The sequence below is a fragment of the Engraulis encrasicolus genome, chromosome 5, assembly GCF_034702125.1.
Source record: "Engraulis encrasicolus isolate BLACKSEA-1 chromosome 5, IST_EnEncr_1.0, whole genome shotgun sequence".
Taxonomy (NCBI): domain Eukaryota; kingdom Metazoa; phylum Chordata; class Actinopteri; order Clupeiformes; family Engraulidae; genus Engraulis; species Engraulis encrasicolus.
This window is the reverse complement of record NC_085861.1, coordinates 27,278,407-27,292,653: the sequence shown is the minus strand read 5'-3', so window position 1 is coordinate 27,292,653 and position 14,247 is coordinate 27,278,407. Positions and strand designations below refer to the sequence as shown.

The 14,247-nt window shown below is 42.8% G+C and overlaps 1 protein-coding gene across 1 annotated transcript; it reads right to left on the bottom strand.

Moving 5' to 3' along the window:
* Positions 1-151: 151 nt before the first annotated feature.
* Positions 152-11,049, bottom strand: tmem222a (transmembrane protein 222a). Its single transcript, XM_063198114.1, has 6 exons — positions 10,912-11,049; positions 7,909-7,993; positions 6,762-6,793; positions 6,486-6,582; positions 6,021-6,151; positions 152-1,053 (listed from the first exon to the last, which is right to left on the bottom strand). Exons 1-6 carry the CDS (start codon positions 11,028-11,030, stop codon positions 966-968), a joined length of 552 nt encoding a protein of 183 aa, XP_063054184.1. The 5' UTR covers positions 11,031-11,049; the 3' UTR covers positions 152-965.
* Between the last annotated feature and the right edge of the window lie 3,198 nt (positions 11,050-14,247).

Genomic DNA, 14,247 nt, shown 5'->3' with positions numbered 1-14,247 from the left:
TTTTAATCACACAAGTAGCATGAAAGCATTGTTCTAATGTAAAATGCCCAAACTATTTACATAGTATAGATGGTTTAAACAACATACATTGTAAGGAGAAATGTGATAACAGATAGATTTTTTTTTTAATAAAAAAAAAGAAAGAAAAAAGTAAAGACCATTATATTGTTTATTTTCATTTTTATGTACAGCATAGGTTAACATTGGAATACAATGAGGCTTCCATGCATCGATTACGTACCAAGTCAGTAAAAAAACATGAATAAACAAAATACAATCTCTCTTTTTTAAAAAGTCCCTGTAGTACTTTCCATGAACCTTCAAACGAATGAAAAGACTTGGAATGGAAACCAGTCAAAAGTTGTGGGTATACACCAAGGCGAAAAGGAGTTCCTATAAAAACTACAGCTCAGATATGAAAATATGGAGTGGCATCTGTCCAAGTGTCATAGTTTGCTGTATATGTAAGTACAATTGTCAAATTTGTACAGTATTTCTTAGCTTTGTGAAAATCCAGCAGTGGCTTATCAAATCTTGAACCAACCCACGTGGAAAAAAACAGCAACAGTGTGTGTGTGTGTGTGTGTGTCTGCATGATCTGTTGGACTTCAACAGCCATGTGGGAAATGCTCAGTAGTAGCGTTCTCCTGAAAGACATTGACTGGCACACGGTCAGCCGCCAATACATTTGTGATTCCATACATACGACCATTAACAGCTGTGATCCAGCATAGAGAGATACACATACAAAACGGAGCAGATGGAAGCATTTTGGATTCACAATCAGTGATAATTTTACGAGTCAGTAGGTTATTACAAGTAGGAGGGACTTCCGATGTTCCTGCCTTCTCTTCTGGAGCAGTTCTGAATTCCTTCACGCGTGTCAAGCGTGTGTTGGTTTTCACACGTCATATATGTGTGTGTGTGTGTTTGTCGGCTCGTGTGTCCTGCGTCTGTTGTCTCGGTTACCGGAGGTTGAATGCCAGGGCGATGGTCACCACCACGCCAACCAGCATCAGGAAGGGCAGCCAAGTCTTCAGGAACCCCACGAAGCTGAGGGACAGAGAGAGAGAGAGAGAGATAGAGAAGGTCAGGCAGCGCAAGACAGTGGAGGAAAGGGGGGAGAGAGGAAAAAAATGAGAAGGGTGAAGAGTAGGGATGCACGATGTATCGTCCAGGTGTATCGGTATCGGCTGATATTTGACATTTCTCAACACATCGGACAATGGTCCGATGGGTAAAACTGGGCCGATGTTAACACAGATGGTTTTTTTTATTTGTTAGGGTTCTAAAAGATTGGACTTGATGGTGACTTTCATTGTTTGTCTTCTAGTTTGTCTCAATTTTTTATCTAATTTTATCACAGGGAGTTAAAAAGCGTTTTTGGAAATAAGAGGACATTCAAAAATTCAGTTTGTTTGCATCATTGTCAGTGTGTATTAAATGTTATCTCTTAAAAAAAAACTAAAACATTGGTATCGGTTAATATCGGTTATCGGCCAAAACCGTTGAACAATATCAAAAATCGGATATCGGTATCGGCCAAATTTTTTCACAACGTGCATCCCTAGTGAAGAGGGTTGAAGGAGACAAGTGTGCAAACAGGGGAAAAGGGGGATAAAGGGGAAAGAGAGAGAGAGAGAGAGAGAGAGAGAGAGAGAGAGAGAGAGAGAGAGAGAGAGAGAGAGAAAGAAATAGAGAGAGAGAGAAAGAAAAAGAATGGAAAGTTAGCGTAAGAGAGAGAGAGAGAGAGAGAGAGAGAGAGAGAGAGAGAGAGAGAGAGAGAGAGAGAGAGAGAAATAGAGGGAGAGAGAAAGAAAGAAAAAGAATGGAAAGTTAGCAGGAGAGAGAGAGAGAGAGAGAGAGCAGGAACGAGGGATGGATTGATAAGATGAGTATGTAATCGAAAACAAAGGGAGAAAAAGCACAAAAAAAAAACCTGCCTACGTCACTGCAGCGTGTTCCAAAATAACATAATATTTCACAGCTAAACCGTACAGCCATTTATCAGACGATGCTGGGCGTCAAGGACAGTGTCAACATGGAGGGTACCCTGTCCTCTCCACGCACCACCCCCACCTCCACCTCCACAGTAGAGGAGAGGAGAGGAGAGGAGAGGAGGGGAGAGGAGAGGAGAGATAGAACGAGGGGGTCATCCCTTGGGCTTAGCACAAGTCACCCTCTGCGTCTGCAACAAGGGGATCCCCCTCCCCCCACCCTCACCCACACACACACACACACCAACCATGCAGTGCATGCACATACGTACGCATACACGTGTACACACAGACACACACAGACACACACAGACAGACACACACACACACCACACACACACACACACACACAGACAGACACACACACACACCACACACACACACACACGTGCCCTCCATCTACAGTACATCATCATGTCCTCTACTGCAAAACATACACACACCAGCCTAGCTGACAGGGCTCTAGCACAGTGTGTGTGTGTGTGTGTGTGTGTGTGTGTGTGTGTGTGTGGCACAGGGGGGTCCCGACGTACGGCAGTGATGGATCACCCAGCCGCATCTCAGCCAGAGGACATCCTCGCCACTCTCTGCTCCCCTATGCTGTCTCTGTCCTGTCTCTGTAGCTCTCTTACTCCCCACTCCCTGTTCTACACCCCTCTCTCCTCCTCTCCTACTCTCTTTCTACCTTCCCCACTTTCTCCTCACCTCCCCTGCTTTCTCTCTCCTCTCCTCACCTTCTCTCTCCCTCTTCTCGCCTCTCCCTCCCTACTTTCTCTCTCTTCTCCCTCCCCACTCTCTCTCTACTCTCTCTCTCCTCTCCTCCCCTACTCTCTCTCTTCTCTCCTCCCCTACTCTCTCTCTCCTCTCCTCTCCTCCCCCACTCTCTCTCTCTCCTCTCCTCCCTACTCTCTCTCTCTCCTCTCCTCCCCTACTCTTTCTCTCTATCTCCTCTACTCCCCGACTCTGTCTCTTCCCTCCTCCTCTACTCTCTCTTCTCTCCTCCCCTACTCTCTCTCTTCTCTCCTCCCCTACTCTCTCTCTCCTCTCCTCCCCCACTCTCTCTCTCTCCTCTCCCCCCTACTCTCTCTCTCCTCTCCTCCCCTACTCTCTCTCTCCTCTCCTCTCCTCTCCTCCCCCACTCTCTCTCTCTCCTCCCCCCCCTACTCCCTCTCTCCTCTCCTCCCCTACTCTCTCTCCTCTCCTCCCCTACTCTTTCTCTCTATCTCCTCTACTCCCCGACTCTGTCTCTCCCCTCCTCCTCTACTCTCTCTCTGTGCTTCCTTCCTCCTCTCTACCCTCTCTCTCCTCTCCTCTCCTCTCCTTCCCTACTCTCTCTCCTCTCCTCCCCGACTCTCTCTCTTCTCTCCTCCCCTACTCTCTCTCCTCTCCTCCCCGACTCTCTCTCTCCTCCCCCTCCCTGCCTTCTCTGTACCTTCTCCACTCTTCTCCTCCCCTACCCTCTCTCTAACCCTCCCTCTTTTCCTCTGCCTTCTCTCTACCTCTCCCACTCCACACCCTTACACTCTCTCCCTTCTTCTCCTCCCCCACCCTCTCTCTACCCATATCTTTCTCTCTACTTCCCTACCCTCTCTCTCTGTAGTAACCTGGATCACGTCCCTTCTCTATCCTCTCTCTACCGTTCCCTTCATCTCCTCTCCTCTCCTCTCCTCTCCTCTGTCCTTCCCTTGCTCTGCTCTGCTCTCCTCCCCTCCTCTCTCCTGTTCAACCGTACCCTCCTGCCAGCTGGTGGACTCAGCACAGATGCACGATGACGCCTCTCGGACGTTTGGAGAGCACACACATACGTATATGCTCACACAAGCACAAACACACACACACACACACACACACACACACACACACACACACACACACACACACACACACACACACACACACACACACACACACACACACACACACCAAATGTGTGGTGATGACGCCTCTTGAACACTCAAAGAGCACACGCATACACACAGCACAGATGTACGATGACGATGTACGAGGACAATGAAGAGAACACACCCACCTACTCTCTCTCTCAATCAGACCGCCCTCCCTCGCTCATACCCCCCCCCCTCCCCCAAACACAGACACACACCCACACCATAGATGCATGATGATGCAGGCGCGTGCACACACACAGTGTGTTAGTTCTTTTGTCCCTTCCAGTCATGTGCCAAAATGACAGAGGACAAGGACTCTTCATTGTGGATGATCCAGTGTGGGAAAGCGTAGCCTTAGAAGAACAGCTGTATGTAGTTTCCCCCCACTTCAAAATGTTTCTGAAAATCATCCTGGTGGTTCATCTATTTGTGACAAGCACTTTTAATTTTCATTGCCAGACTCCATGAGTACGAAACACACTAGTTACATTTTGAGGAGTCAATTGCTGGATCTCAAATGCCGCACTTGTGCAATTCGGGCACTATGTTTCAGTGAGTAACTAAATACGCCATACACACTGAAACATGAACACTGAAGTGCACAAGTGCACCATTTGAGATCCAGCAAATGTCTTTCTGTACTTCTCCATCACAGATAATTCTATTTTCAAAAGGTTAAAATAGAGTGAAATAATTGATTTACTTTTCCTCTTTTCTTCCAGCCGCTCTGACACTGCCAATGCAAAATGTACCTGCAGGCTAGCAGATCGTCATTGAATTGAATATTGGGTCCAATGATGACTAGGATTAATATGGCCAGAGCCAGAGAATGGCTTGAAGAAAAGCAGAAAGGTATAACTCAATTATTTAACTTGAGGGGGAGTTGGGAAGTCAGTACATTTCCAGAAATGGTAGAATGTGGCTTTAAAAGGTACACTGTTCAGGAAGTGGTCAAAAAAGGTACTGCAACTATGGTGCTCATTGAAACTGGGCTGCCTATTGCCAAATCTGATCTTTTCATGAAAGTTTACGAAGTAATGAACTAAGATTTTCTAGTATGGCCCAAGTACAGCCATTTTTGCAGCTAAAAATGTCTATTTCTGGAAATTCAAAATGGCGGACCATGAAGAAGATCCCCCTTTTCATGTATGAAAAGTGCAATTTTCCCAGTCATAATGAACACATAGAATTTGATTGTGGTGTTAAGTATTCATGAAAAAGGTAACATTAGTGAATGGGTAGCATGAATTCTGGAAATAAACAACTAAAATCTTACACACTGCACCTTTAAGTGTCTAAAAGCTTTCGTTTGTTTCCAGTGTTTCAGACCAGATTCAATAGCCACACTACTACTGAAGGGACAGAGAGCAGGCATTAAAAGAGCTAACACACTGCAGACTCCCGTCTGGAAAGCATAGATCACAGGCTATGAACCCAGAAATGATTCAACTTGTTTGATCAGGGAGATCGACCAACCGAGGCTTGTGTTTAGAAAAATGTAAACATTCCGGCTGCCGCCTGCTCAACTGAAACTCAATTACTACCTCTATCAATCACCTCTCCTCTATTAATAGGCTGCCAGCTCTTGTGTGACGGAAGGCTAAATGAAGGTGTGTGCTTTCCAAGCAGTCAGTAACTAAATATAAGTGCTGTAACCGGAGGTTGCCTACTACACAGCACAAACCCAAACAAGCAGAGGTGATACGGGGTCAGGAGTGATCAGACTTCAGCGAGGAAGTGTACCCGTTACAATGTGACTCAAACGGTAGGGCATTGCAGTATGTTGCCGGTGGCCTGGGTTCGGTTCTGGACCAAGGTCGTTTGGCAGGACTTCCCCATCTCTCTCTTCCCAGTAATTTCCTATCTTTCTCACTGCCCTTTCTGAATAACAAAGGTATAAAAGCCCCCAAAAAATCTTCAAAAAAAAAAACCTGAACTCATGCATATTAGTATACTCCATACGTATACTTGTACATGCGAAGCATAGTCCAGCTATTGCCATGCATTAATCGGACTAAGCCATCTCTCTATCCGTCTCATTTTGTACACACACACACACACACACACACACACACACACACACACACACACACACACACACACACACACACACACACACACACACACACACACACACCTGACGTGTTTGCTGTAGATGAGTGTGAGCAGACAGAGCTTGACCATGTTCCAGGAGGAGCAGTTGTCGTAGCGCATCAGGTTCAGGGCCATGGCAACATGGGAGTGGCAGTTGTCACAACACAAGTTGTGCTGAGAATACAGAACACAAGAAAATACATTTAAAATAATACAAAGTAATGAATAATTTGAGTCAATAGTTTACAGGTTGTGCTGAGAATATAGAGCACGCTAAAATACAGTTCAAGTAATATGATAATACAAAGCAATTAAGTTACACCAATATTTTACAGGTTGTACTGATGAGGTAGACATTAATCTACAGATTGTGCTGACAGTTTAGAGTACAAAAGTGATTTAGTCAGTGTCCTCCACTTGTGACAGCTGTGAGGGAAAACAGCCTTGAAATCATGTGAACTGCTATGCAAATGCCAATGGAGAGAAGCTGGTTTTAGCAGGCTTTTACCATTCTGTGCTTGTACTCTTCTGATGCATCATGTACTGCCATGTCCCAGGCATTGGGGCTTGAAGCGTACACCTTGTTGACATCTAGTTTCCAGTACCTACAGTGAAAAAACACATTCAACTAAGCCGAGCAAACCACACTGCATGTACCATACAAAACAAAACAGAAAACAGCCATGACAGGTTTGTATCATATTGTGCTGTTCTGTACTGTCCAGCGCAGTAACAAGTGACAGGACTATGTGAACGGCATGCCAAGAAAGATGACATCACATACTTGGTCGGTCTTCCAAAAGCCATGTTATCTTCCTGCAAACAGAGATAGGGAAAAATACAAGGGTTAATGGCGTTTTTTGGGCTCAGACGTCAGGTGGCACAACCACAGCTAATGCCCATGAATTCATTAGTAATTGCTAATTAATGTACTGCAATGCACATCCTACTTATAGGTCTTCCCCAAAAGTCACTCAGACTGGTGCAACCAATCAAAAATGCTCCTGCTAGAATTCTAACCCAAACAAAGAAAATGGATTATATCACTCCAGTACTTAGGTCATTACACTGGCTACCAGTGAGATACAGAATTGACCTTCTGATAGTCTAAAAGTCACTAAATGGCCAAGGTCCGATTGTAGATATAGCCTACTAGTAGTAGTATAGCAGCAGCAGTAGTATAGAGCAATATCATCCTAAAATATGTCTCCTCTATTGGTTGTGCATATAGGGTAAAATCTAGACAGGGGAAAATGGCTTTTAATCATTATGCTGCCACCAGATTCCTGTCCAAATTACAACTGAAGAGTTCAGATGCAAAAACCCCCTAACTCCATTTCTGAAGACCTGTACTTCTATATTTTTAGAGAACCCCTTTGTTGGTTTGGTTTACATTCATGTACTTGATAATACATATAAATAGTTATATTACATAAATACATTAAAAAATATGCAATTTTGATAGCTTTGTATTAAATAAAAATGAATTAAGATTATTTTCTGAAAAGGCACTTAGGGGGTTTTGCATCTGAACTCTTCAACTGCACTCTAAACTATCATCTATAGTAAGTAGCCTATACAGTATATCTTATGTCTCTTTTCTCACTATCACATTCGATGACAGTTATTTATGATAATGTGCAGATCATATTGCTGCTATATTGTTATTGCTATGAATATACTTCTTAGACAATCCACTAAACAAACAATAAATGAATCCATACAATAGTGGTATCACCCTGATGTGTGCTACTATAACGTCCTTGAGCCTTATTAAACATTTTTAGGCTACTGTAGGCCACATGTAAAAGCCAGAAGCCACACAATCAACAAGTCAACGACCATTCATGTTTCCAGTAGACTACAATGTAGCAATAATTCACAGAAGTAGCCAGACTTTACCCAAAAAAAGTATCAATGTAGGCACTTACAGATACAAAGTATGGTCCTGCAAAGTCACGAATAATTCCACTGGATGTGCATATTCCCATGTGACCGATGAAAGGCAAGAACCACCTGCACCAAGGAAACACATTGTTAGCCACAGACAACGTCAGACTTGTATCCTACTAAAAGCACTGCATTTCATATAGTACGTACAATGCACATTATGGAACAAAGGCCTACGGATGATGGGTTAGTGTTCGTGTGGCCGGTGGGTCTTCTACATCCACACGAAATGACTCGTGTCTTTTAAGCCATTGATGTGCGCAGCTATTCTGGACTTTACGGTCCCATTCACTTCCATTCATTTTTTTGGCGTTTTACATATTTCGGACCGTGCGGACGCCGCTGTACTCGTGCGAGGAAAACAACAATTGTCTCGGGTGCTAAACATGGTCATGGAACGGCTTGCTTAACCAGAATGGTGTGTGTTGTGTCATTTCGAAGATAATTAAAGAAAATCTTATTACAATGGGATTTCTCATAGGCATGGTTTTGCATGTCTCTTATCTCTTTTCATGTTGACTGAGCTATCACCGTTACAAGTTTACAAGGTGCACAGCGCACATATGTATGCATACAAAAAGGAAGAATACATTTCACAGTGTAATTCTGCAAATAATTCACTTCAAAGTTAAGTGTTATTACATAGGCACCATGGTCATCAATATGTGTGTAAGAACAAGTGAAAAAACAAATCGGTCAGTTTGTCAAAGAGGAGATGGTAGATATGCGCACCATAGTACAAAGTATGCATCACACCATGCTTCTGAATGATATGAAGGAAAAATACTGACGGCACATAGCCTACGTCTCTTTCCTCAATAATGCACATATCACTCAAGCAACATTATCTTCATTAGCTAATGTGGCCACAGGGGGGCGATATTGTAGGGCACGCTGAGACATTCGGATTCAATTTAACTCACTATTAGGCTATATAACAAAGGTTGCATTATAGGCTAGGCTACTACATATAGTCATTAATTGGCAAACAATTCATGTTGTTTCTATTGTAATGGGATTGCTACATTCAAGACGTTTCCAACGTCTTCCATCTCCTCTGTCTTTTCCATGTTTGTAGGTTAAGAATTAACAAACAAAATCTTAACATTGTACTGCATGTTTTAGATGGGCCCATGTACAAAGTACTTCAAGTCTGTCTGTAGGGCACATCAAGGGTCTGTGAGAAAAGGGTGCTTGCGCTGCTGACAATGTGTAAATGCTTCCATTACATCCTATATACCTACATATGATGGCTACAAGAATTTCTGCAATGTGTTGTGTTGTTTTGAAGAAAATTGAATAAAATCTTATTATAGTGGGATGTCATTTGCATGATTGGACAGGTTTCATATCTCTTAGCATGTTCACCGCGTCATCACCATTTCATCTTACAATGTGCAGAATGATCAGAACTTTCTGTAATTCTGAAAATAAGTAACTTTGAAGTTAACAGATCATACCACATATGTAATAAGTAGTGCAAAATGAAAATGCTTAATTTTTCAAAGCAGACACTGTGGATGTGCAGCACAATACACAATATGTGTCGCAATATGCTACTCAATGATATGCTGAAGACATACTGAAGGCACAAATATTTATTTTCCCAATAAGCCTTATAATGTAGGCCTATATCAGGAGTGAGGTTACATACACGTGAGTAAAAGTTGAATGCTGAGTGGCCTTGAACCCACAACTTATGGTATGGACAGCATGACTTCATCCACTAAGCTACCACAGTTTCATAAGAAATGTTAAGACCAGAAAGATATGTCGTCGTTGTGCATTTTAACACAATAAATCATATAAAATATATTTTCCCTGCACCATTACCTCATTGTCTGAAGTATGATGAAGAAATGATTGTAGGCCTATATGATTTTTTAGTGCTGTGATAATGTGCACAACAAGAAGTTTTCTGGTCAAACAAATTTTACTGAAACTGTGGTAGCTTAGTGGATGGAGTCATGCCTACCATTCCACAGGTTGTAGGTTCGAGGCCCATCAATGGACAATTTTCACACTCGTGTATGTTACCTCACTTCTGATAGGCCATGATTAGTCTAATTCAGTAAATAGATATTTGTGCGTACAGTATTTCTTCAGCATATAACTCATGAGCATATTTCGATGAATACTGTGTATTATGGTGCATATCTACCGTCTCCTCTTTGACAAACTGACCGATTTGTTTTTTCACTTGTTCTTACACACATATTGATGACCATGGTGCCTATGTCATAACACTTAACTTTGAAGTGAATTATTTGCAGAATTACACTGTGAAATGTATTCTTCCTTTTTGTATGCATACCTATGTGCGCTGTGCACCTTGTAAACTTGTAACGGTGATAGCTCAGTCAACATGAAAAGAGATAAGAGACATGCAAAACCATGCCTATGAGAAATCCCATTGTAATAAGATTTTCTTTAATTATCTTCGAAATGACACAACACACACCATTCTGGTTAAGCAAGCCGTTCCATGACCATGTTTAGCACCCGAGACAATTGTTGTTTTCCTCGCACGAGTACAGCGGCGTCCGCACGGTCCGAAATATGTAAAACGCCAAAAAAATGAATTGAAGTGAATGGGACCGTAAAGTCCAGAATAGCTGCGCACATCAATGGCTTAAAAGACACGAGTCACGAAATGACAGTAGTGACTAGATATCTGGTAGCCTACTGTGGGAAGAATGTGCCTAGAAGCAGCCCCCCAAGATACAAGACTTCATCCATAAGGCTATTATTCAGTGAATTCATCTTTGAAACTGGTGGGCAACTGCTAATCCATTGTTACGCATATCATTTTCTGCTCCAAGCCACTCTAATCTTGGTATAGTACTGCGCAATTACACGGAGGATATCTGCATGACTTTATGAAATGGTTTATTGATCGCCATGGTCATGGAGTCTTCGTTCATGCGACGTTTCATGCCGCGCATACATACGACGGTTCACCTACAACGATATTCTCTACTCACGTTAGGACTGGAATAGGTGTCCAAACAATACAATACGGATATCGGCTCATTTCTTTGTCTATTTTCTCGAAACCTCCGTGAAAATTCTTCATTGCGTCTACTTCTGACACATCCGCCATCACAAACTGTCAACTGATGACGTAACTGTCACCAGTGGCGTAAAGTGGGACTGGACTGCGCAAGTATAAATACAAAGAAGAGGTGGATCGGCCACAACAGAAGGATGAGCATATGGATCGCTTTATCCATCAGATAGCAAGATCAGATATTTCCTACTGACAGTGTTGGGCAAGATAGGCTACTCAACAAATGTAGACCTAATGCATTTCATTACACGTTACTCTCTTTTATACCTTACACACTACAACATTGCTATAGCCTATTTAAAATATAGCCTAAGGCATCACAGTGCTTTTGCATTACTTTACTATATTAACTTAATATGGATATGAATATACAGTGTAGCCTAAATCAAGCTCAGTCATGACAATTTCACCCCCATCCAGGAGGTGTTTCGACAGCATGGGCTAAAGTATCAGGTTCATGAATAGCTTCTTTCTGACCCATCACACTGAACACCATTAAAATCCAAGTTACAGTAAAACGTAGGCTATTGTAAGTTACTAGGCTACCGGTATTTGTAAAGTGTAGGCCTAGAGTAGAGTAGCCTATCATTTAGTAGTCCTGAGGGAAATAAGGTGTCCAGTAGCATATACATAGGCTAGGCCTACATAAAAAAAGACATTACACACAACATTGCACATAGGCTAATATTTACCATAGGCCTACATATATTCACAAAGTCAGATCTCTCTCTCCCACACCCACGCCCACACCCACTCCAACTCTCACTCACTCTCTCTCTCTCTCTCACACACACACACACACACACACACACACACACACACACACACACACACACACACACACACACACACACACACACACACACACACACACACACACACAGACACACACAGACACACAGATACACAGACACACACATACACACACACTATTGGCTGTTACAGCTTTTCCCCTGTAATGCCTTACATTACCTATACTAGTTACATGAAAAAGTAAAGCATTACAGTAATGAATTACTTTTGTGAGTGAAAGTGAAAGCCCATTGGGAAACTCCAACTCCCATTGTCATTGTGACACAGCACTCCACAGCACACAAGTGAACACTGCACACAACGAAATTGCATTTATGCCTCACCCGTGCAAGGGGGCAGCCCTCAGTGGCGCCCCATGGGGAGCAGCGCGGTGGGACGGTACCATGCTCAGGGTACCTCAGTCATGGAGGAGGATGGGGGAGGGCACTGATTGATTACTCCCCCCACCAACCTGGCGGGTCAGGAGTCGAACCGGCAACCTCTGGGATGCAAGTCTGACGCCCTAACCGCTCACCCATGACTGCCCAAGTTACTCCCAAGTTAACACTATACAGTAACCCACTAGGCTACTGAGAACAGCCAAGGTTAAGATTAAGAAGAACAATGTTGTCTACAGAGGTGGAACGTAACTAAGTATTTTTACTTCGTTACTGTACTTAAGTAGTTTTTTCTGGAATTTGTACTTACTTGAGTAAAAATAAAAATGCAGACTTTTACTTTTACTCAAGTACATTTTTTGACAATTACTTGTACTTTCTACTCCTTACATTTCTAGGAGAAGACTTTGTTACTAGTTACATTTATCCTAGGTTTTCCTGTTGTGTTTCGTGGATATTTCAGTAGCCTCAGCTGCGGGCAGGGAGGTGGGACCAAGCCCCTCTTCCAAATTGACACCCAGATAGAAAATATACTTTTAAAAACATTAACAGGACTCCATAGTCATGTTCAAATGGAACCGAAAACCGTTGCAGACAATTTTTCCTATTGTATCAAGTAGGTAGACATGGAGAAAGACAGCCAGTGCGCGTGTAGGCCTACTTGTACTTTTGTACTGAAAAGTACATTTAAAAGTTAGTACTTAGGACTTTTACTTAAGTACGTTTTTGGTAAACAACTTTTACTTTCACTTGAGTAATTTTTTCGCAGGGTACTTCTACTTTTTACTTAAGTACACAACTTCAGTAATTCTTCCACCTCTGGTTGTCTATGGGTCAAGTCTAAGTCTGAAGTCTTGAACTTATTAATACTAACTTCAATATGCAGCCTTATTTTTAAGAGGGTGGCAACTGCTCCACCAATTTGCTCCTGTCCTGTGTACAGTGAGTTCCGCCTCTCTCACTTTGCCACCTGCCTGCAGCATTTCTGCACTGTTTTGCTTCTTCTTTCCATGCCCTGCCATTCCATGCTGTTGATGTGTAGGTCACGTGTGTCTCCGTTCCTTGCTACCTCATGCCAGTACACAGACGCAAGTAAATAGAGACACAGGTGGAGGAACTGGGCAGAGAGCAGGCGCGGCACGGGGGCAAGAGGAATGGGGTATTGGTGGGGAGGCTGGCCAGGTCAAAGCAATATGAAAGCTCAAGGTAGAAGCAGGCCTGGGGAAGCAAGTGAGGCAGACTATCTGTATGAAACACATACAGACACAGGAGAAAGAGAGAGTGAGAGACACAGAGATGAAGAGAAGGGAGAGATGCAGTTCCGGCTGCACAAATTCATTTAGGCAAGGAGAGGAGAAAGAGATACACATGGACACAGGGTGCAGAATTATGATTTACGATAGGTGTTATGATAGGTGCAGAAAACGAAGGCACTTAATAATTTTGCACACCTCATATGGGGTTCCTAGACCACATTCTCTCTGATTATACAAATGTGCATTACCTGGAATGCTTAAATCCAATACATTCAGGACGGTGTTGAAAAATATGCATAGAATGGAAGGTATGGTCAGAAAACTTGTTTGCCTAATAATTCTGCACACCCTGTGTGTGGGGGTGGGGAGGAAATGGTCAATGCAGGAAATGGTCAGAAAAGGTACTGCAACTATGCTGCTCATTGAAACTGGGCTGCCTATTGCCAAATTTGATATTTACATGAAAGTTTACTAAGTAATAAACACATATTTTCTAGTAAGATCCAAGTACAGTCATTTTTGCAAAATGGCTATTTTTGCAAATTCAAAATGGCGGACCATGGAGAAGATCCCCCTTTTCATGTATGACAAGTGCAATAATGAATACTTACAATTTGATGGTGGTGGTCAGTATTCATGAAAAGGGTAACATTAGTGAATGGGCAGCATGAATTCTGGAAATAAATAACTAAAAATCTCACACAGTGTCCCTTTAAGGCTACAACCATCACAATAGTGCTGAGTGCAGCTGTGTAGAGTATGTAGGCCTCTGGGCCAGGCTGCAGCAGAGTTAAGTGCTAGCAT

What these genes read in the sequence shown, in the direction of transcription:
- tmem222a (XM_063198114.1), bottom strand. Translation starts at nt 11,030, where the DNA reads ATGGCGGATGTGTCAGAAGTAGACGCAATGAAGAATTTTCACGGAGGT. An exon ending in CAGGACCATACTTTGTATCT is followed by an intron (nt 6,794 to 7,908) that starts GTAAGTGCCTAC and finishes CTCTGTTTGCAG; the next exon opens with GAAGATAACATGGCTTTTGG. An exon ending in GCTTTTGGAAGACCGACCAA is followed by an intron (nt 6,583 to 6,761) that starts GTATGTGATGTC and finishes TTTTCACTGTAG; the next exon opens with GTACTGGAAACTAGATGTCA.